Here is a 22,468-nt window from a genome sequence, read left to right on the forward strand (position 1 = left end):
AGAAACTTGGCTTATTTAAACGTTGATGGGAAGGAACGGGTAGGGTGGGAGTGTAGGCAAGCTGGAAAAGATGGTGTCTGAGGATGCAAAGGGAAGCTGGATTGGAAGGACTTGACCTTGGATGCAAGGAGGGCCTCTTCTGTAGTAAACAGAAGAAATCATAGGTATGGGGTCAGTTACGTTTATAAGTTTTAGAGCAGGAAGCATGTGGAGTTCTCTCCTGGTGGCTTTTGTATTTCTTTGAGGGAAGAGGTGGGGCTTTCTGTGGAGAGCGAGAGGAGCAGACCAGGTTTGAGAAAGCAGAGGATTTGCAAACAGTCCCTGTGAGAACAGGAAGGACAGGAGATTGGGGAAACCCCAGGGGTGCAGCCTTAGAGGCCAGCTGGGACCAGAGATCTTGGACGTGCAGACTGCTAATCTGTGTAGTCGTGTGATCTTCTCCAGCTTTGCTTGGCCACCTTCACATGGCCTCAGCAGAGAAGAGAGTGGACAGAGCTGGGGATGGGGTTTGGTCAGGTGGCTTAGACTAAAGAAGGAGGCGAACAGAGCCAGGGATGGGGTTTGGTCAGGTGGCTTAGCCTAAAGAAGGAGGCGAAAGACAGAACTGGTGAGAGAGCAGCGGAAGCAGGCAGGGTCCTTGGAGGAGGGGATGGATGTGGAAGGGGACAAACAGGCAAGAGGAAAGGCCAGGGGTCAGTGACCTGAACGTCCCCATGGGATCAAAGGTCGACTGGGAGGACTTGAGTGCAGGTACTGGGATGGGCGAGGAAGCTGAGCTGGGGAGGGACCATCTGCTTGGAGACTGACTGTAAAGGTGGCGGGACATGAGTTCCAGGGCGTGGCCTCTGAGTGGGGAGGAGAAGGTCAGGTCACTGGGTGTGAGGTGGCAAAGGACACTTAGGACAAGGGCCACAGACACAATTAAAAAATTTTTGGCATTACTTGTAATAAAGGAGAAAGAAACAAGTTAAATGAATTTTAATTTTCAATCCGGTATTCCCCAGATATTACCTTGCCAATATGTAATCAATGTAAAGAATTGTTCACAGAGAGTTTTATATTCTCTTTTTCATGCAACATCCTCTTTGCCTTTCATCTTTATGTCTCTATTTTATGAGGGGTCTCTGTCATTTATCTTGTATTGTATCTTTTTTTTTCTGCTTTATTTTTAACTTCCAAGAGCTCTCTTTGTGTCCCTTTTATAGCATCTTGTTTCTGTCTCACGGACGCTCTTTGTTTCTTATCTCTCTCTCAGGATGCTCGCTGTGATTCTGTTTTTTCTTTCGGGGGTGGGCCACCTTTCTGCATCTCCGTCCCCTCTCCTTCCCTTCTGGTTGCTTTTTTCTGTTTAAGGAAAGATAGACCCATTTGAATTTGGAGTTCCAAAGAATAGCAAGGAGAGATAAGAAAGGCTTCCTCAGTGATCAATGCAAAGAAATAGAGAAAAACAATAGAATGGGAAAGACTAGAGATCTCTTCAAGAAAATTAGACATACCAAGGGAACATTTCATGCAAAGATGGGCACAATAAAGGACAGAAATGGTATGGACCGAATAGAAGCAGAAGCTATTAAGAAGAGGTGACAAGAATACACAGAAGAACTATACAAAAAAGATCTTTACAATCCAGATAATCATCATGGTATTATCACTCACCTAAAGCCAGAATCCTGGAATGCAAAGTCAAGTGAGCCTTAGGAAGCATCACTGCAAACAAAGCTAGTGGAGGTGATGGAATTCCAGTTGAGCTATTTCAAATCCTGAAAGATGATGCTGTGAAAGTGCTGCACTCAATATGTCAGCAAATTTGGAAAACTCAGCAGTGGCCACAGGACTGGAAAAGGTCAGTTTTCATTCCAATCCCAAAGAAAGGCAATGCCAAAGAATGCTCAAATTACCGCACCATTGCACTCATCTCACACACTAGTAAAATAATGCTCAAAATTCTCCAAGCCAGCCTTCAACAGTACGTGAACTGTGAATTTCCAGATATTCAAGCTGGTTTTAGAAAAGGCAGAGGAACCAGAGATCAAATTGCCAATATCTGCTGGATCATGGAAAAAGCAAGAGAGTTCCAGAAAAACATCTATTTCTGCTTTATTGACTATGCCAAAGCCTTTGACTGTGTGGATCACAACAAACTGTGGAAAATTCTTAAAGAGTTGGGAATACCACCTGACCTGCCTCTTGAGAAATCTATATGCAGGTCAGGAAGTAACAGTTAGAACTGTACATGGAACAACAGACTGGTTCCAAATAGGGAAAGGAGTACATCAAGGCTGTATATTGTCACCCTGCTTATTTAACTTATATGCAGAGTACATCATGAGAAGCGCTGGGCTGGATGAAGCACAAGCTGGAATCAAGATTGCCGGGAGAAATACCAACACAAATATGCAGATGACACCACCCTTTTGGCAGAAAGCAAAGAAAGAACTAAAGAGCCTCTTGATGAAAGTGAAAGAGGAGAGTGAAAAAGTTGGGTTTAAACTCAACATTCAGAAAACTAAGATCATGGCATCTGGTTCCATCACTTCATGGCAAATAGATGGGGAAACAATGGAAACAGTGACAGACTTTATTTTTTGGGGCTCCAAAATGGTAAGCCCAAAAAATGGTGACTGCAGCCATGAAATTAAAAGACGCTTACTCCTTGGAAGAAAAGTTATGACCAACCTAGACAGCTTATTAAAAAGCAGAGACATTACTTTGCTAACAAAGGTCCATCTAGTCAAGGCTATGGTTTTTCCAGTAGTCATGTATGGCTGTGAGAGTTGGACTATAAAGAAAGCTGAGTGCCAAAGAATTGATGGTTTTGAACTGTGGTGTTGGAGAAGACTTGAGAGTCCCTTGGACTGCAAGATCCAACCAGTCAGTCCTAAAGGAGATCAGTCCTGAGTCTTCATTGGCAGGACTGATGTTGAAGCTGAAACTCCAATACTTCGGCCACCTAATGTGAAGAACTGACTCATTGGAAAAGACCCTGATGCTGGGAAAGATTGAAGGCGGGAGAAGAAGGGGATGACAGAGGATGAGATGGTTGGATGACATCACCGACTCAACGGACATGAGTTTGAGTAAACTCCGGGAGTTGGTGATGGACAGGGAGGCCTGGCGTGTTGCGGTCCATGGGGTTGCAAAGAGTTGGACACGACTGAGCAACTGAACTGAACTGACTCCCACCTTTTATGCAAGGAGAGGCAGAGACCAGTGTTCTGCGACCCTTGGTTGTCTGATTGTATTTCAGGGACTGGGGCTGGAAAGCTGATTAGCAGCTCTGCTGAGCAGGAAGGGGGGGCTTCTCAACTGCAGGCCTGTCTGGATGGGCTGTTTCCTGGCAACTCCAGAGGTCATCACCCTCAGCACATTTCCATTTAGGCTGGTCTGAGGTCACAGAAAACCATCTCTCAAACTCTTTTCCGGAGGATATAGGTCCTGGTGCCAGAGACTGGTGTCTGGGTGGGAAGGGGAAGTGGGGGTCTTAACATTCATGTGTACGTGGTGACTCACCGCCCTGCTTTCAGTGGGTTACTCTCTCCTACAACTGGGCCTGGGGTCCCCAGTCCAGGGACCCTCTGTTTGTCTCTGCACTGCTTCCCCAGACAAGAAGCCTTCAGTCTTAGGCTGGGGCGGGGGGGGGGCAGCTTGCTTAACTCCACAGAGTAGGGCCGCTTCCTAAACTTTCAGCTATTCTGCTTGTTTTAGTCCCACCATCACGCCTTTCCGGAGATCCTTGGAGCTACGGGCCCCCCGAGCCTTGGGAGGGGGTTCTTAGCCATCTCCGCCACCAGCTGAGGACTCTTCTTCTGCTCCTTATCCATCTGCTCTTCCACTTTTCAAATGTTTTCAGTTACTATCTCCTTGTATTTGTGGGTTTATGCCTTAAACAAATGAAACATTCTTTACTGTTGTTTTAGTGGTTTGGGGAGAGGAGCAAAAGTCAGTGGGTCCAGTTGCCTTCTTTACCCGGAGGTTCTGCTTCATTTATTTTATCTATTTACTTAGCTGCGCTGGGTCTTAGTTGCAGCATGTGGCATCCAGTTCCCTGACCAGGGATTGAACCCAGGCCCCCTGCATGGGGAATGCAGAGTCTTAGCCACTGGACCACCAAAGAAACCCCTCTGCTTCACTTCTTACTTTTAAATGTCTCCATGCTCCCCAACTCCATACCTCTCGAACTGGTGTTGGTTCTGGCTTGCGCCCTTGCACAGCCACCTCAGAGGCTCTGCCTGTGTTTCTCCGCAAGGACCCTGTCGATCCTCTTTGTGGAGATCGACTACTGGGAGCGGTTACTGTTCGAGACACCCCATTACGTGGTGAATGTGGCTGAACGTGCCGAGGACCTGCGCATTCTTCAAGAAAACCTGCTGCTCGTCGCTCGGGACTATAACAGGTGGGGCCCACTCCTCACTGAAGCCCTCCTGCATGCCACTTCCTGCCCTCTCTTTGTCTTTTATCTGTCCCATGATATTGTCCATTTCCTACAGTACACATCCTTCATATTTTGTCCATCTCAAAAAAAAAAAAAAAGGTTTCCTGTTCTCTCTCATGTGGCCCTACAATTATTCCTGTGCCTTGTCTTCTATCTTTAGAGTACAGAGAAAAACAACAGGTCCCCTCCCACCCCATCAGGCACTTGGACCATGTATACTGTTGGCCTGAGTCACTTGTTTGGGAAGGAAGTTGATGGCATTAGGTTTATGGGCCCATATCAACATAAGGTTGTTTGAACCAAGATGGCCCTCCTCTTAATCCCATTAGCACTCATCTCTGAAGTGAGGCTTTGCTTGAAATTGGGTACCTTTCTCAGGCCATTTCAAGTGCAAAGAGATGGGACCAGCAGTCTTGTTTAGGTGTCTAGAACTGTGCTGTCCAATACAGTAGCCACTAGATGCATGTGGTTTTTTTCTATTTAAGTTAATTGAAATTAAATAAAAGTTTAAAATTCAGTTACTCATTTGCACAGGCCACAGTTCAAGTGCCCCACAGCCACATGTGGCTAGTGGCTGCCATACTGGGCAGCACAAATGTCAAAACATTTCCACCATCACAGAAAGTTGTATTGGAAAGTCCTTGCCTAGAATCATGAACTTTCAGATTTTCCACCAAGTGTCCTGGTGTGGAGATGAGGTCTTTCTGAGCTCATCCCCATTAGCTACTGGCCTTCTCTTACTCGCAGGATCATTGCCATGCTGTCCCCAGATGAGCAGGCCCTGTTCAAAGAACGTATCCGGTTCCTGGATAAGAAGATCCACCCTGGGCTCAAGAAGCTGCACTGGGCCTTGAAGGGGGCCAGTGCTTTTTTCATCACAGAGTGCCGCATACATGCCAGCAAGGTAGGCTGTGGTCATTAGACCCTAAAGGTCTGCAAGGCTGACTGAAAAGCTGACATGTGGGTACTTAATACCCCAGTCTCAGGTAGTGGCAGAGAGACCAGGGGAATTGTGTGAAAGAAATGAAGTGTGTTTAGTGAAGGACTTTTCTTTTTTTTTTTAATTGTCAGTAACTCTAGCTAGAGAATAGACGGAAGGATGGAATTAGGCCCAGAGGATCTGTTCCCAAACTCCCCCATGGGTGTGGTCTGACTCCAGGTGCAGACGATCGTGAATGAGTTCAAGGCGTCCACTCTGACCATCGGCTGGCGAGCCCAAGAGATATCAGAGACACTGCTGGTGCGCATCAGCGGCAAACGGGTGTACAGGGACCTGGAATTTGAGGAGGACCAAAGAGAGCATAGGGCAGCCGTGCAACAGAAATTGATGAGCCTGCATCAGGATGTGGTGGCCATCATGACCAACTCCTATGAAGTCTTCAAGAATGACGGCCCCGAGGTAAGGGTCCTGTGGCCAGGGCTTTGTGGGTGAGCAGATCCCCAGTCCCCCCAGCCCCATCAGAACCTTCTCTTGGTCGTCCCCCTCCCTCCCACCCTGATTCTGTGTATGCCTGTCAGACATCCCACTCTAGCCTTGGATTCACCCAACCTTCAGCTTTTCAGCCTCTTCCTTCAGGACTTCATATCTGCCTTTCTATTAAAACAACTTGTTGCCCTCCCTGTTGGCTGGTTCTCCTTTCCCAGGGCCTGCCCTGTTTTGCCTGAGGGATTCTCTTCCCGACTCTTCCCACAGATTCAGCAGCAGTGGATGCTGTACACAATTCGGCTGGACCGCATGATGGAGGATGCCTTGAGGCTGAACGTGAAGTGGTCTCTGTTGGAACTGTCCAAGGCCATCAATGGGGATGGCAAGACTACCCCCAACCCACTCTTCCGAGTGCTTGTCATTTTGAAGAATGATCTTCAGGGAGGTGTGGCCCAGGTGGGTGGGAACCACTTTGCCCCAAACATCTGAAACCATCACACTTTGTCAGTTTCCGTTAATCCTTAGACTTGGCCCTAGGCTTTGGCTTTGTCCTACAGCCTCCAGGCCTGGTTCTGAGGTGTCCAGCCTGCCTAGTCCTGAACTCACCTCCTCCAGAGCCTGTGCTGAGCCCTCTCCCTGGTGCTCCCACAGGTGGAGTTCTCACCCACTCTGCAGACCTTGGCAAGTGTGGTCAATGACATCGGCAGCCACCTCTTCTCCACCATCTCCGTCTTCCGCCACCTCCCCGAAATTCTCATCAAGCGCAAGTTTCAGCGTGAGCCCATCCACACCATCGTGGGTGAGTAGGCGTCCAGTGCAGGGGTATCAACAGCCTAGGACCAGATGAGGGAACTCCCTGGCAGTCCAGTGGTTAAGACGCTGCACGCGCTTCCAGTGCAGGAAGCGTGGGTTTGATCCCTTGTTGCAGAACTAGGATCCCACATGCCACATGCTGTGACCAAAAAAAGAAATTAATTGGAAACAAAAACCAAGCCCTAGGACCATGTGGAGCTAGGAGGAGAGACCAGGGCTGTTTCTAGACATACCTGGCCAGTTGTCTCCATGGATTTTGAAAACCCAGGTCAAGGTGCTGGATTGGGGAAGGGAAACAGGACACAGACAGGGGTCAAAATTAGGTGACTGATGCTCAAGGGGTTTGGAGTTTGGGGTGAGGAGACCCAGAAGGAATTGTTTGGGTAACAGGGCTGGGATGTAAGAGGCCTGGATACCAACACATGAGACATCTGAATCCCCCAGAACAGAGTCATTCTTTTACGTTCTGCTTCCTCCTTCATTTTCTACTACTCACATTTGAGTGTGTTTCTTTGGGGAAGTGATGTTGGAGGGGAGACTCTGGGGCAGTAGCCAGGGGCTGGGCTGGAGCTTGAGTCAGGGTGGAGGTTAGTGAGAAGTATTTTGCTGGGTCTTGAAGAGCGGGATGAGGACATCAAGAAGATCCAGGCCCAGATCAGCAGCGGCATGACCAACAATGCAAGCCTGCTGCAGAACTATCTCAAGACCTGGGACATGTACCGCGAGATCTGGGAGATCAACAAGGACTCCTTCATCCGCCGATACCAGCGCCTCAACCCGCCTGTCTCTTCCTTTGATGCTGACATTGCCCGGTAAGGAGCTGTGAGGATCATAGGAGGGGGTCTGGCCTGGAGACCGAGGGGTGGGGAGGAAATGAGAAGAAAGGCACTGGACCTTTGTTTCTTAAGGAGGTAGGGATCCAATGAGAGCTGGGAAAAAAAGAAACGTCAATTAGATTTTTTTCCCACCAATCTCTCTGCTGAAGCACCACATCAGCAATTTAGAGTTTCCATCAGTCTTCTCAAAAGAGCATATTAATAATGATTTATTATTATATGCTTAAAATTTATAAATGAGTCTAGAACGTTCTGTCATAGTCAGTTCATTTCAGTTCAGTTGCTCAGTTATGTCCGACTCTTTGCGACCCCATGGACCGCAGCATGCCAGGCCTCCCTGTCCATCACCAACTGCCAGAGTCTACCCAAACCCATGTCCATTGAGTCGGTGATGCCATCCAACCATCTCATCCTCTGTCATCCCCTTCTCCTCTTGCCCTCAATCTTTCCCAGCATCAGGGTCTTTTCAAATGAGTCAGCTCTTTGCATCAGGTGGCCAAAGTATTGGAGTTTCAGCTTCAACATCAGTCCTGCCAATGAAGACTCAGGACTGATCTCCTTTAGGACTGACTGGTTGGATCTTGCAGTCCAAAGGACTCTCAAGAGTCTTCTCCAACACCACAGTTCAAAAGCATCAATTCTTTGGCACTCAGCTTTCTTTATAGTCCAACTCTCACAGCCATACATGACTACTGGAAAAACCATAGCCTTGACTAGACGGACCTTTGTTGGCAAAGTAATGTCTCTGCTTTTTAATATGCTGTCTAAACCTAGACAGTATAACTTTCCTTCCAAGGAGTAAGCATCTTTTAATTTCATGGGTACAGTCACCATCTGCAGTGACTTTGGAGCCCCCAAAAATAAAGTCTGTCACTGTTTCCCCATCTATTTGCCATGAAGTAATGGGACCAGATGCCATGATCTTTGTTTTCTGAGTGTTGAGCTTTAAGCCAACTTTTTGACTCTCTTCTTTCACTTTCATCAAGAGACTCTTTACAGTAAACTTTTTTTAAAAAAATACTTAAAAATCTTTCTGTCATCCCAGAACTCTATGTACACCTGTACAAATTCACACATTGTCATTCATATAATTAGAGTCTTAAGAAGTTAAGTTAATATGGAATCCATTTCTCACTTATGTTTGAGAGCATCATTAGAGTTTATGGCTTTTAGAAAGTAAAATATGCATGTGGTTAGTAACTTAAAAACCCTATAAAGCAATTATCCTCCAATTATAAGTAAATTAATTTAAAAAAACCCTAAAGAGATGTCAAATTAAAAATAAAAGACTTTTTACCGAAAAATAAAAAAGATTTAAGGGAAAAGTTGCTCTTGTGGGGAGTACCATAGGATCCCACTGGAAGAAGAGAGATGTTAAGGATCTGAAAGGTAAGAGATGTGAACAGTTTCATTTTAAAAGTGCAGACAGGAGTTAAATTGAAGAAGATTCTATTTTAAAAAATTATTTATTTAATTTACTTATTTTGGGCTTCACCAAATGGGCTTCAACACATGGGCTTTCTCTTGTTTTGGTATGTGGGCTTAGTTGCTCCACAGCACATGTGATCTTAGTTCCCTGACCAGGGATTGAACCCACATCCCCTGCATTGGAAGGCAGGTTCTTAACTACTGAACCACCAGGGAAGTCCCTGAAGAAGATTCTTAAATTCTGATCTGAACCCTCATCTCTTTGTCCTCTCGTTATTCATTCATTTGTTCAAAAACCACCATTGTTTTATGGGTCATGAAGAATAAAAAAAAAGAGCAAGTTTTTTCCTCCCAAGGGCTCTAGTGCAGTGGGAAAGACACAAATATTGCTGACAGAGCAGTGGCTGTGGAGTCTTGAGGAATGTTGAAATCCCGTCTCCACCATTTACCAGCCATATAATCTTAGGTTGGTTCCTCTCATTCTCTGGGCCTCAGTTTTCTGTGAAATCGGTGTTGTACTATCAACCACAAAGGTTGTGAGGTTATTAAGTACACGTGGAAGCACCGTGTGAACTCTGAAGCCTGCAGGGGCTAACATGCTCATTGCTCTTGTATCGGCTTCCCTGTGATCAGCGCTGTGGGTGAGGCATGCAAGGTCCTGGGCGGTTCAGTGGAAGGAGAGAGAATGTCCAACTTGGGAATGTTAGAAGAGGAAGGACGTGGTTGAAAGGAGTGACTTTGGGGCTGGCCTTTTTGGAATGGGTAGGATGCCAGCAGGCAGAGATGGGCAGGGAGAGCGTGTTCACCAAATAGTGAGCATCCAGGAAGGAAGTCAGCGGGGGGCATTACGTACAGCGGCCACCGTCATCCTCTCCACAGCCTCACGGGGTGGGTTCTGTTCTCATTGCCATGTTACAGATGAGGAGACTGAGGCTCGGAGCCGTTAAGTAACCTGCCTGAGGGCACAGAGCTAGTGAGCAGGACTGTGTGAACTCAGCCTAGATCTCTGTGCCTTGAAATCAGACCAAGGAGTCTGAAAGCAGTGGAGGGAAAAGGACACCATCACAGCAGTTTGCCCCGGGCAGGTTGAAGTGGGGAACACCCGGGGGCAGAAGGATGCTGGGTGGGCGGAAAATACCACCCAGTCAGGGCATCCGGCACGTCTGCCAAGGAAAAGCCGTCCTAGTGGGGATGTGTGGGCCCTTTCAGCTACACAGAGGTGGCTAATAATGTGCAGAAGGAGGAGACGGTCCTGAACATCCAGTTTGTGCTCCTGGACTGCTCGCACCTCAAGTTCTCTCTGGTGCAGCACTGCAACGAGTGGCAGAACAAATTCACGACCCTGCTCAAGGAGATGGCGGCCAGGCGGCTTCTGGAGCTGCACACCTACCTGGAGGAGAACTCGGAGAAGTATGTGGACGGGCCATCGGTGGGCGGGGGCACACTGGCTCAGGCCACCAGTTGGGGAGAGTAGGCCTGGCCTTCCCACCCACCCTTTCTCCCTTCCCCTGCCTACAGAATCAGCCGCCCTCCCCAGACCCTGGAGGAACTGGGGGTCAGTTTGCAACTTATGGAGACCCTGCAGCACGAACTGCCCACCATGGAAACCCAGATCCCTCCCATTCACGAGCAATTTGCCATCCTTGAGAAGTACGAAGTGCCAGTCCAGGACGATGTGAGTTCCAGCGGCCCATCCTAGCCCCAGGCCCTTGGCTGTCAGGAGGGAGAGCAGAGAAGTGAGTGGGGGAGAAGGCGCAAGGCCCCAGAGACTCTGAGAGCCAAAGTTAATTTGTGTGCTCTTTCGGGTCAGCTGGAGGATTTCTGTCAGGCCCAGCAACTGCTCAATCTCTTTGGGCCTTGTTGCCCAAGAGCTTGGAACTTGGCCACAGACTCTGGTCTAGAGGATTGGAAAAGAGTTCTTCTGGGAGTTGGTGGGACAGGAAGAGCTCTGTGGGCTACCCTCCCCTTTGTGATGTCCCCAGGTGCTGGAAATGCTGGACAGTCTCGGTGGGGAATGGGTTGCCTTCCAGCAAACACTGCTGGACAGTGAACAGATGCTGAAGAAACACAAGGAGAAGTTCAAGACAGGCCTCATTCACTCAGCTGACGACTTCAAGAAGAAAGCACACAATCTTCTGGAAGAATTTGAAGGCAAAGGTACGCTTCTCGCAACCTTTCCTTCTGCTTTTCCCTTGTCTTGACCCAGTCTTTCAAAGTGTGGGTCCCAGGAAAGTGCCAAACAAGGGAAAGAGCCAGGGACTGCTGTCAGTGATACACCTGTTGTCACTGAGTTTTGGCTGGAAGGCAGCAGCCCTGCTCACGTCTCCAGTTTTCTTACACCACCTTTTCATCTCACTCATTACTGACTCTCCAGCCACAGTTAGTTTCAATGCATTCTTTTCAACGGGTCCCCTCTTGTTTTCCGTGTCTTGTGGGAAGAGAGAAGTGAGATTTATACACAAAGAGGTAGGTGAGCCACAATGGCCTTTCAGAGGACCTTGGCCTTAAGTGAGAATCTGAACCTCACCTTGGACACCCCACAGGCCCCTTCACCAGCAATGTGGGACACCAGGCAGCCCTGGAGCAGATCGCCCACGTGCGGGCCATGCTGAACGCCATGCGGGAGGAAGAAAACCTCCTCCGTGCCAACCTGGGCATCTTCAAGATTGAGCAGCCAGCCTCCAAGGACCTGCAGAACCTGGAGAAGGTGGTGTGCCTAGCAAGGCCCTCATGGTGACCCAGGAGACGGGGTAGGGGGCAGGAGAAGGGGTCCCATGGGCCTCAAAAAACACCTGGGACCAGGAAGATGGGTGCACGAGAAGCTTTTTTAAAAAATAGAGGTAAAACTCGGGTAGCAAAAGAGCCATTTTACAATGAACAGTTGAGTGGCATTCAGTACATTCACGATGTTGTACAGCCATCACTTATAATTCTACTATATTTTCATCACCCCCCAGAGAAAGGCTTTAGCAATCATACCCCATCCCGTTCCCTCTCCCCCAGCCCCTGTAGACCACTAATCTATTTTCTATGTACAGTTGACCCTTTAACAACACTGGGTTTGAACAGATAAGGCCCGCCTATACATGGATATCTTACAGTAGTAAGTACTGTAATACTACATGCTGTGCAGTTGAATCCACAGCTGGGAAACTGTGGCTGTAGATAAACTGCAGATATGGAGGGCGGACTATAAGTTACACACAAATTTTCCACTGCATAGAGGGTTGGTGTCCCTCACCCTTATGGTTTTTAATGGTCAGCTGAACATGGATTTTTCCTATTCTGTATATTCCGTATACATGGAAGCATGCAATATGTGACTTTTGTGTATGGCTTCTTACATTTGTCTAATATTTTCAAGGATCATCCATGCTGCAGCATGGGTCAGTATCTCGTTCCTTTTTATGGGTGAATAATATTCCATTGTATGGATTTACCACATTTGTTTATCCATTAACCTGTCAATGGGCATTTGGGTTGTTTCCACTTTTTAGCTACTGTAAGGAGTGCTACTCTGACTATGCCTGTACTTGGCGTATGTTTGAGTTCCCATTTCCAATTCCTGTGGGTATGGACATAGGAGTGGACTTGCTGATCACATGGTAACTCTGTGTTTAACTTTTTGAGGAACCTCCAAGCTGTTTTCCACAGCAACTGCACCATTTTATGCTCCCCCAGCAGCATACAAGGGTTCCTATTTCTCCACATCCTTGTCAACACTTCTCCCTTTATTTTTGGCCCTAGTCATTCTGGTGGGTGTGAAATATCTCCCTGTGGTTTTGATTTGCATGTCCCTACTGACTAATGAACTTCCCTGGTGGCTCAGACGGTAAAGCGTCTGTCTACAATGCGGGAGACCCTGGTTCGATCCCTGGGTCGGGAAGATCCCCTGGAGAAGGAAATGGCAATCCACTCCAGTACTATTGCCTGGAAAATCCCATGGACACAGGAGCCTGGTAGACTACAGTCCATGGGGTCACAAAGAGTCGGACATGACTGAGCAACTTCACTTCACTGACTAATGGCATTGAGGATCTTTTCAAGTGCTTGTTCCTTGAGGCTCTCTTAAAGCAAGAGAGTGGGGAAAAAAGTGTGAACTGAGGAGGAGGCAACTCTGTTTTGCCGGGAGGGAAGATCTCCTGAGGATGAGAGGAGGCATTTGTCAGGGAGAAGGAGGGTGGGAGTTGCCTGACTCTGTCACCCGTCTGGTCTGGGCCCCAAAGGAGCTGGACGCGCTGCAGCAAGTCTGGGAAATCACCCGAGACTGGGAGGAAAACTGGAACCAGTGGAAGGTGGGCCGGTTCCTGACCCTGCAGACAGAGGCCATGGAGACTATGGCCCATGGGCTGTTTCGCCGCCTCACTAGACTGGCCAAAGAGTACAAGGTGTGTGAGGCGAGGGTGGAGGGCCGCGGGCAGGAGACTGAGGAAGGCGGGCTGTGCTGGAAAGGAGGGCAGGTCTCCTGATGTCTTTTGCTTTTGCTCAGGACCGAAACTGGGAAATTATTGAAACCACTCGCTCCAAAATAGAGCAGTTCAAGAGGACCATGCCGCTCATCTCGGACCTGCGAAACCCTGCCCTTCGAGAGCGGTGAGGCTGCCCCTCACACCCTGGTCTGTCCTGGCCTGGTTCTCCCGGTTGTTCCCTCCATCGCGTTCCCACCTCGCTCTGCTCCTCTGCCCACCAACACACACCCTGAAGGAGGCTTCCCAAGAGCCCATTGCCTTCCCCTGTCACACTGTTCTGGGTTCTCTGGCCTTCTTGGCTCTTTCCCCTCTGTCTCCTTTCAATTTATGTTGTCTATCATAGGTCTACTTTATGTCTCCTGTCCCACAAAAGCCTGAATTTTGTAGTCCAAATCTAACATTTGTCCTTTAGGGTTTTTACTTTTGTGCCTTAAGAGGCCCTCGCAATCCCAGAGCTGTCAATGCAGTATCTCCGTACTCTCTTCGCATACTTTATAATTTTGCTTCTCAAGTTTAATTCTTTTAATGCATCTGGAACTTATCATGTTATAGAGGAGGATTTTGAAACTGTTGAGGCTAGCATAGACTATTTCATATGTGGTGTTTTAATAATTGTATATCCATTTAGGAGTAAATAGTTTTACTTCTTTTATATTGCCTCTAGCATGATGTTTTTGGCAGCGCTTCACTAATATCTATTATACGATAAACTATAACCTAACCACTTTATTTGCTTAAGTTATTTAACCTCGCTAAGCCTCAATTTCTTCACCTATAAATGGAATAACATTTATAGAGTGACCACGAAAATGAAATGCCTCATGTAGAGCACTTGGCCCAGCACCTCATCTCTAGTAAACCTGCGATCATCCATCTGAACTCCTTTTCTAGAGTCAGCAGCTCAATCTCTGTATTCCCCACAGTGCCTAAAACGGGATCTTAGAGCCTATTTAGGAAATATCTGTTGAATCTCGGATTAATAAAGGCACGGAATCATAACATCCCAATGGAAGAAAGCTAGGGAGCAATGCTCACACTTCCTGGTAGGCCTTGCTGACTTTTTGTCCCCAGCTGATCTGACCTTTTGTCCCCGGCTACAGGCACTGGGATCAGGTCAGGGATGAGGTCCAACGTGAGTTTGATCAGGAATCAGAAAGCTTCACCTTGGAGCAGATCGTGGAGCTGGGGATGGATCAGCATGTAGAGAAAATTGGGGAGATCTCTGCCTCAGCCACCAAAGAGCTGGCTATAGAACTGGTATGACAGAGTACTCTCCCATACTCCCCTGTTTCCTCAGCTTTCTGGAGCAAAGGCTTCCAGCTTTTCATGATCCAAGGGTCCTTCCCAGCTCCTGTTACCCTTGGGGACTAAATACCTGATTGATCTGTCCCCCACAGGCATTAGAGAACATTGCCAAGACCTGGGATGTGATTCAGCTTGACATAGTGCCCTACAAGGATAAGGGCCATCACCGACTCAGGTGGACAAGGCTGTGGGGCCTGGGCTGCGGAGTGGGGACCAGGTTTGGCAGGTGGGGATAGACTATGATTCTGATACTTTTCACCCCAGAGGGACAGAAGAAGTATTCCAGGCCCTGGAAGATAACCAGGTGGCTCTGTCTACCATGAAGGCATCTCGCTTTGTCAAGGCCTTTGAGAAAGATGTGGACCACTGGGAGCGCTGCCTCTCCCTCATCTTGGAAGTGATTGAGATGGTGCTCACAGTGCAGCGTCAGTGGATGTACCTCGAGGTTAGGATCACCACCTGAGCTCTCCCTATATCCTGTTTTGGCTCCTTTCTTTGCAGAGGATCTAGATAGTTGCCCTATTATCAGCTCCATTGTCCCACCTCTAAAGCCACTTTTCATCTAGGACCTAAGCATCTGACCCTGAGCTCTTACCTCTCATCTTCAGCTTCCTCCTTGAAAAGCCTTTGTTCTCCTTCCATTTTTCTTATTGAACCCATATACCTGGCCTCCCAATCCCAAGTTTGGTTCTAGAGCCTAGACATCCCTTTGGTTCTTTTTTTATTTTTATTTTTAATTTTACTTATTTATTTATTTTTGGCTGTGCTGAGTTGTCACTGCTGCATGGGCTGCTCTCTCGTTGCGGTGCTCAGGCTTCTCATTGCAGCAGCTTCTCTTACTGTAGAGCACAGACTCTAGGGCACTTGGGTTCAATAGTCATGGCTCCCTGGCTCAGTCACTCGGTGGCATGTGGGATCTTCCCAGACCAGGGACCGAACTCGTGTCTCCTGTGTTGGCAGGTGGATTCTTTACCACTGAGCCACCAGGGACCCCCTCACCCTTTGGTTCTGATGCTTCTTCTCTTTCATTGATTGTCTCTCCTGGTCTAAGCACAGAGAGCAGAGAGTGGAGAGGGTATGGGAAACAGCCTCTCACACCCTTTATTGGCCCTTCAGAACATCTTCCTGGGAGAGGACATCCGGAAGCAGCTGCCCAATGAATCAGGCTTATTCGACCAAGTCAATGGCAACTGGAAGGCCATTATGGACCGGGTGAACAAGGACCCCAATGCTCTCCGGAGCACCCACTATCCAGGTCTGAGCCCTGACACAGCCTCGGCGGGTGCTCTGTGTGTGTGAGGTCATGGCCACATGCTTCATGTTTTTTTTAAGTTTTAAAAAGAATTTTATTTATTTTTGGCCATGCTAGGTCTTCATTATTGCATGGCTTTTCTCTGGTTGTGGGGAGCAGGGGCTACTTTCCTGTTGTGTAGCATAGGCTGTAGGCGCAAGGGCTTAGTAGCTGTGGCTCCCTGGCTCTAGAGCACAGGCTCAGTAGTTGTGGCGAAGGGGCTTAGTTGCCCCTTGGCTTGTGGGATCTTACTGGATCAGGGATCGAACCCATCTCTCCTGCATTGGCAGGTGGATTCTTTACCACTGAGCCACCACGGAGGCCCCACATGCTTCATTTACTGAAAGACTGACCATTGTACCCAACTGTCCTAAGCATTACATAGTAGTTCTGTAGATTAAACTCAACACATATTTGAGCAGAGTACAGTAGAGCAGTGAAGAGGATGAAAAATGGAATGAGACAGACTTGAGTTCAAAATCCTGCCTTCCTGATTGCATGCCTTCAGGCAGCTTGTTTCCTCCATACTGCAGCTTCCTTGCCTGTAGTATATGTGTGTGTGTGTCAGGGGCGGGGAGTGTATTTTATTTTACCTTTTATTTTGGCCCTGCCAGAGGGAAGATGTAGGATCTTAGTTCCCCAACCAGGGATCAAACCCGTGGCCCCAACATTGGGAGTGTGGAGTCTTAAGTACTGGGCTGCCAGGGAATTCCCACAGTGAGGGGTTAATGATAGCTATTTCTTGGGGTCTTTGTGAGGATAATAAAGGAGTGTGTAGCACTCAGTGCAGTGTCTAGCATAAAGGTAGTGCTGTTATTAGCACTGTGTCTCAAAAAACTCTGATTAAGGAATCACTCTTCTTCTCTATGTGGTTCATTCAATCAGATGATGTAGGTAAATGAGATAATGCAGATAAAGCACTTATCCCATTAAATGGCACAGAGAAAATCTTTGGTTACTAGGCGCTATTGTTATTACCTTGACTTTAATTGGTTTGTTATTAATAGAACTAGTCTTTAATGTAGACACTTTGGTAGACATGGGGATTGGGTAAGGAGATGGGGGGAGATGTACGCATACATGGTGAGGTCTGGTTATTTGTGGTCAATAGGGGTAAAGAACCAGAAAGTCAGGTTGGGCAATGGATGCGCGGGTAGATAGCCTGAGAAGAGTTTTGGCAGGGGATACGGAGGACCTGTTTATTTGCCTGGGCCAATCTAACAATTGAAAAATTTTCCCAAGAACCTTAACTCTACACAAAAACACTTTATTTCAATTACTCTGATAATATATAAATATTAGGATGTGCAAAATTGAGTGAGAACTTGAATTTTTATTAATAATATTTGAGATAATTGACATAATTACATTTTAGAAGAATGTATACTGCTACTGTTAAGTCAATGTATAAGCAGAGCCATGAAAACAACACTCTTTCTTGGTTGAACACACAGAACATACCCATGTTGTCTATGGCTACCAGGTCTCCTTGTGGTCTCCAGGGGCTTCTCAGGTGGTCATTCAAAGGCTCTAATGGCTTGTAGACCCTGTCCTAGAAGGCCTGAGGGTCACCTTGGAGTTCAGACTCTAGGGCATCCATAGTTTCTTCATAAAGCTAGAAACTGGGAAGACCAGGGGATAAGCCAATCAAAATCTAACTCTGGGAGGAAACTAACATTATTGAGAACCTATAGATGTGAACACAGTTTATTTTATATCTTGAATTATTCTTTGAGGTGGATCTTATTACTATTTTACAAAGAGGTAAAACCTCCCTGAGGTTAACTGACATGCTAATTAATGAAAGACCCACATCTGCCTCCCAGTCAGGTGCATTTATTTTTTTGTACCATGTAGCTTGCAGACTTAGCAGCAGCAGCTTGCAGATCTTACTTCCATGACCAGGGGTTAAACCTGTGCCCCCTGCCATGGAAGCTCAGTGTATTAACCACTGGACTTCCAGGGAATTTCCTCTAGTACTCTTTTCACTCTATCACGAGGAACACCGGCAGTCCCAGTGATGGTGGACCTTTTTTATTGTGCACGTGTGATGTGTATTTAAATCTAATGATTTAACTTGCTGAATTGTTTATGGGCAGAACAGTCTCTCACTTTCAGAAGCTCTTGGGATGACTGGCAGAGTCCCCACTTCTTTGGTGGAAAGAGACTGATGGGATATGTAGTTATATTAATGGAATCACATATGCATAATTAATTATAATGTATAATATGTACCATAGTGTATAATGAACACTTAATAATGAGTTCATGAGGAGGATGGGAAAAGAGTGATTAGGGGACACTTCTCTGCTTCCAAAAACCATATGGCAGTCTGCACCCCAGCATTCACGAGCTGGCAGAGTGGGTATGGTTGGAGGCTCCATATCTACTCAGGGCAATGGTAAAAGGGCCATGACCAATGTCACTCACTGTTCTCCTCCCCAGGCCTCCTGGACACGTTGATAGAAATGAACACAATCCTTGAAGACATCCAGAAGTCCCTGGATATGTATTTAGAGACCAAGCGCCATATTTTCCCCCGCTTCTACTTCTTGTCCAATGATGACCTCCTGGAGATTCTGGGCCAGTCCCGCAATCCGGAGGCTGTGCAGCCACACCTCAAAAAATGCTTTGACAATATTAAACTGCTGAGAATGCAGAAGGTTCGTGGAAGTGGCCACGACGGGCAGGAGGGTGGGGGAGGGATGGTGACATCAGTGAGTTCATGGCCTCCGAGGAGACCATGCCCCTCCAAGAGGAGGGGGATAGTAATGATTCTGGGCATCTGGGACAGAACTTTCTAGAACTGGTAATATAGAGGGGGAGGTGGGAGGAGCAGAAATGACCCCCAAAGGGCTCAACAGCTTCCTGCTTCTGCAGGTTGGGGGACCCGGCAGCAAATGGGAAGCGTTGGGAATGTTCTCGGGTGACGGTGAATACATCGATTTCCTCCACCCAGTGCTTCTGGAAGGGCCTGTGGAGGTGAGCTGTGGCCAGGGACTAAGAAGAAAGCTCGTTCTTCTAACTTTGCTGGCTCTATAAGGAGAGACCATCTCTGTGAAGGGGCCTTAGTCACTTTGTGCCTCCCACCTGCCATGCCTAAAACTCTAACCTCCACCATGCTCTCCTGAAAGTCCATCTGACCCCGGTCTCCATCCCCCTCAGGGATTTGAGCCAGCCACTACCCAGCTTCCGCTTTTCTCTAGGGCCCCAGAGCCCCGGGGTCCTCCTTCCCAATCACCTTTGCTCTGGGCACTCTTTACTCTGGCCCCAAGGCCCAGCCATCCTGTTCTCGCCTCCCCCCAGTCCTGGCTTGGCGATGTGGAGCGGACCATGAGGGTGACCCTCCGGGACCTTCTCCGGAACTGTCGCCTGGCCCTCAAGAAATTTCTCAACAAGAGGGACAAGTGGGTGAAGGAGTGGGCTGGCCAGGTGAGCTGGGGTCAGTAGAAATGAGGGAACAAGGAGGACGGAGCCACAAGGGAGCAGCCAGTGTAAAGACAGAGTCTAGAGTCACCCAAAAGGCAGGTGTCCTGCCCCCTGTCCTGGGCTGTGACCCAGAAGCCTGCATGCTGGACTCTTAGCTCCTAACTTAGGCCCATGTCCACCCTCCAGAACAGGTCAAGCGTATTGAGAGGGGAAGCACCTGGTCCCGAATGAGCCAGGATATGGGAGCTGGGCTGTGTGGGTGGCCAGGAATGGGCCTTTGGAATAGAGCCTCCATACGTGCCCCAGATGGTGATCACCGCCAGTCAGATCCAGTGGACAGCCGACGTTACCAAGTGCCTGCTGACAGCTAAGGAGCGGGCAGACAAGAAGATCCTCAAGGTCATGAAGAAAAAGCAGGTGGGGAAACACCACCAGAATGACAAGGGCCTGGCGTCAGAGCTGGAAGGAGGGGCTGATCAATTGGAGTGAGAATTAGCAATGAGCTGGTGGGAAGGGGTCAGAATGGGGTGCATTATGGGAGATGTCCAGCGAGGAGAGGTCAGGTGGGTCAGAAGTATGTCTCCCTGGGCTGAAGTTGAGGGTCAGGAACTGCAGTGGCGGTGGGGTCAGCATCAAAGCTGGAAGAACGAGGCTGGGACAAAAGCGATTAGGGTTTGGTGGCTCAGCCCACCTTCTCCCCTGCCTCATTCCACAGGTGTCAATACTGAATAAGTACTCTGAGGCCATCAGGGGGAACCTGACCAAGATCATGCGCCTTAAAATTGTGGCCCTGGTGACTATAGAAGTCCACGCCCGGGATGTGCTGGAGAAGCTTTATAAGAGTGGCCTCATGGATGTCAGCTCCTTCGACTGGCTCAGCCAACTGCGCTTCTACTGGGAGAAGGTGCAAAGGGCCAGCTTCCCATTCTCGTACCCTAAACCCGATACTGACGCTTTGATGAAATTCATGTTCTCTAAAGAGTAATATCTCAGCCCAGCCCTCAGTCCTCTCCCATCACCCTAATCCAGCTGGTAACTCTCTCTTGGATCTGCCACATCAGGAATGGCAAGAGCCATGTTTCCAGGGAATACCCACTCTAAGTGTTCCTTAATCAGCAGCTGCTGCCATGGACTGGGCTAGACACGTGCAGTGCAATTGCCAGTTTCCATCTGAGCTGTATACCCATCCCTCCTTCCAACTCTAAACGGAGCCCCCAGTCTTCTCCCTGATGCTTCCAGCCCCCCTCTCAGCCACAGCCCTGACTCTCCCTCCATGCCCACCTCTCTCTTACTCTGCCCTGTTTCCCAGGATCTCGATGACTGTATGATCCGTCAGACCAACACACAGTTCCAGTATGGTTATGAGTACCTGGGTAACTCTGGCCGGCTCGTCATCACCCCCCTAACCGACAGGTCGGCCGTGGGGAATGAATAGGGTGCTTGGGGTGGGGCCAGTGAATGCTGAGCCAAGGCTTCTAGGAGTCTGGCCTGAATCCTGTCCTCCACTCACAGGTGTTACATGACACTGACCACGGCCCTGCACCTGCATCGAGGTGGATCCCCCAAAGGTCCTGCGGGCACAGGGAAGACTGAGACGGTCAAGGACCTGGGCAAGGCCCTCGGCATATACGTTATCGTGGTCAACTGCTCCGAGGGCCTGGACTATAAGTCCATGGGCCGGATGTACTCAGGCCTGGCTCAGGTCAGCATCCTGCCAGCCTGGCCAGGAGGCCCCCTCCATATCTTTTAGTTTCAGAAAATCAGCTGAAGCCCAGATCTGGTTCAGTGCCCTGTAACTGATGACACTGCATCACCTCAGTTAGGTCTTACAACTGGGGAAGTCCCTGCGTTTCCCTGAGCTTCACTTTGCTTATTTGCAAAATCAGAAGGTTATGTAAGGATTCAGTAAGAGAACTAGTGCATGCTGGGGGCGCTCAACACCCACAAGTTTCCTACCCTGCTCTCTTTCCTACCCATGACTCTCAGGCATTCTCCTAGATCCTTCCTGTCTGATGGAAAGTTTTGGCCAGAAACTACAAAACTACAATAGCCCCTTCTCACACACACGCACACATGCACACTTGCACACATTCATTTTAGAGGCCCCTGTTCCTAGCCAAACATTTCAGGGGGAGGATAGGTTAGTCACAGTTTCTAGTTTTTCCCAGTCCGGGGTCACTTGTCTTCCTCCCAGCAACTCTGCCCCTCCTCCCCCCAACTACAGACGGGTGCCTGGGGCTGCTTTGATGAATTTAACCGCATCAATGTGGAGGTGCTGTCGGTGGTGGCCCAGCAGATCCTGTCCATCCTCTCTGCCCTGGCTGCCGGCCTCACCCGCTTCTATTTCGAGGGCTTTGAAATCAATCTGGTGTGGTCCTGTGGGATCTTCATCACCATGAACCCTGGTAAGGGCCTGGGAGTAGAGTAGATGGGGCTCCTGGGGGCAAATGTCCGCGCATCTTCCCTCTCCCCCACCCCAGGCCAGTGCATTTAGCCAAGTGCAGTGCTGCTAAAGGCAACAAAGTGTGAGAAAAGGATGAACACATGCATTTCTAGGAGAAGGGGAAGCAACTTTACTGTCTTTCCTAAAGGGATTAGTGTTGGCTCGGGTGCATAGATGTCATCCTAGTCTTTCAAGGTACTTAGCTTTTTTCTTCTGTTGAACTAGCTCCTAGAGTTCTGGTCTATCTGCCATCCCTTTTGCCAGATGAGAGAACCTCCCTGAAGTGCAGGGCCTAGGGTCTCTCATCACTGTTGCCTAGGAACAGCTCTGTGGGTAGGATCTAGGAGAAAACAGGAAAGGGCTTCCGCACTAAAAGAATCAGATAAACAGCTGTGATTTCTATTAGCACCGAGTGAGTTATATTGGGTCAGCCGCATTCTATTAGCACCGAGTGAGTTATATTGGGTCAGCCACAAAGTTCATTCAGGTTTTTCCATAACATCTTAATGAATAAACCTGAACAAACTTCTTGGCCCACCCAATCCATGAAACTTGGAGAGAGGGGAACAAGACAGCTCTGTAATTTGAGTCTGAAG

The 22,468-nt window shown here is 48.4% G+C and overlaps 1 protein-coding gene across 11 annotated transcripts in view; it reads left to right on the top strand.

The window, feature by feature from the left end:
• DNAH2 (dynein axonemal heavy chain 2) overlaps positions 1-22,468 on the top strand; it is a 108,464-nt gene that overhangs the window by 35,275 nt on the left and 50,721 nt on the right. For all 11 annotated transcript variants that reach the window (XR_011561981.1, XR_011561982.1, XR_011561983.1 and 8 more), the window contains exons 15-38: positions 4,247-4,393; positions 5,180-5,336; positions 5,592-5,831; positions 6,126-6,314; positions 6,510-6,657; positions 7,291-7,483; positions 10,145-10,345; positions 10,454-10,610; positions 10,918-11,092; positions 11,479-11,642; positions 13,162-13,323; positions 13,425-13,528; positions 14,505-14,661; positions 14,802-14,884; positions 14,974-15,154; positions 15,826-15,964; positions 18,446-18,663; positions 18,881-18,982; positions 19,307-19,432; positions 19,736-19,846; positions 20,145-20,333; positions 20,739-20,842; positions 20,942-21,131; positions 21,654-21,834. Coding sequence is in view for 6 of the 11 variants with exons in the window: in XM_019982262.2 (XP_019837821.2) it covers positions 4,247-4,393; positions 5,180-5,336; positions 5,592-5,831; positions 6,126-6,314; positions 6,510-6,657; positions 7,291-7,483; positions 10,145-10,345; positions 10,454-10,610; positions 10,918-11,092; positions 11,479-11,642; positions 13,162-13,323; positions 13,425-13,528; positions 14,505-14,661; positions 14,802-14,884; positions 14,974-15,154; positions 15,826-15,964; positions 18,446-18,663; positions 18,881-18,982; positions 19,307-19,432; positions 19,736-19,846; positions 20,145-20,333; positions 20,739-20,842; positions 20,942-21,131; positions 21,654-21,834 (3,818 nt within the window). In the remaining 5 variants the exon portion in view is untranslated. The remainder of the gene's footprint in view (positions 1-4,246; positions 4,394-5,179; positions 5,337-5,591; positions 5,832-6,125; positions 6,315-6,509; positions 6,658-7,290; positions 7,484-10,144; positions 10,346-10,453; positions 10,611-10,917; positions 11,093-11,478; positions 11,643-13,161; positions 13,324-13,424; positions 13,529-14,504; positions 14,662-14,801; positions 14,885-14,973; positions 15,155-15,825; positions 15,965-18,445; positions 18,664-18,880; positions 18,983-19,306; positions 19,433-19,735; positions 19,847-20,144; positions 20,334-20,738; positions 20,843-20,941; positions 21,132-21,653; positions 21,835-22,468) is intronic.

Source organism: Bos indicus, chromosome 19, assembly GCF_029378745.1.
Source record: "Bos indicus isolate NIAB-ARS_2022 breed Sahiwal x Tharparkar chromosome 19, NIAB-ARS_B.indTharparkar_mat_pri_1.0, whole genome shotgun sequence".
NCBI lineage: Eukaryota > Metazoa > Chordata > Mammalia > Artiodactyla > Bovidae > Bos > Bos indicus.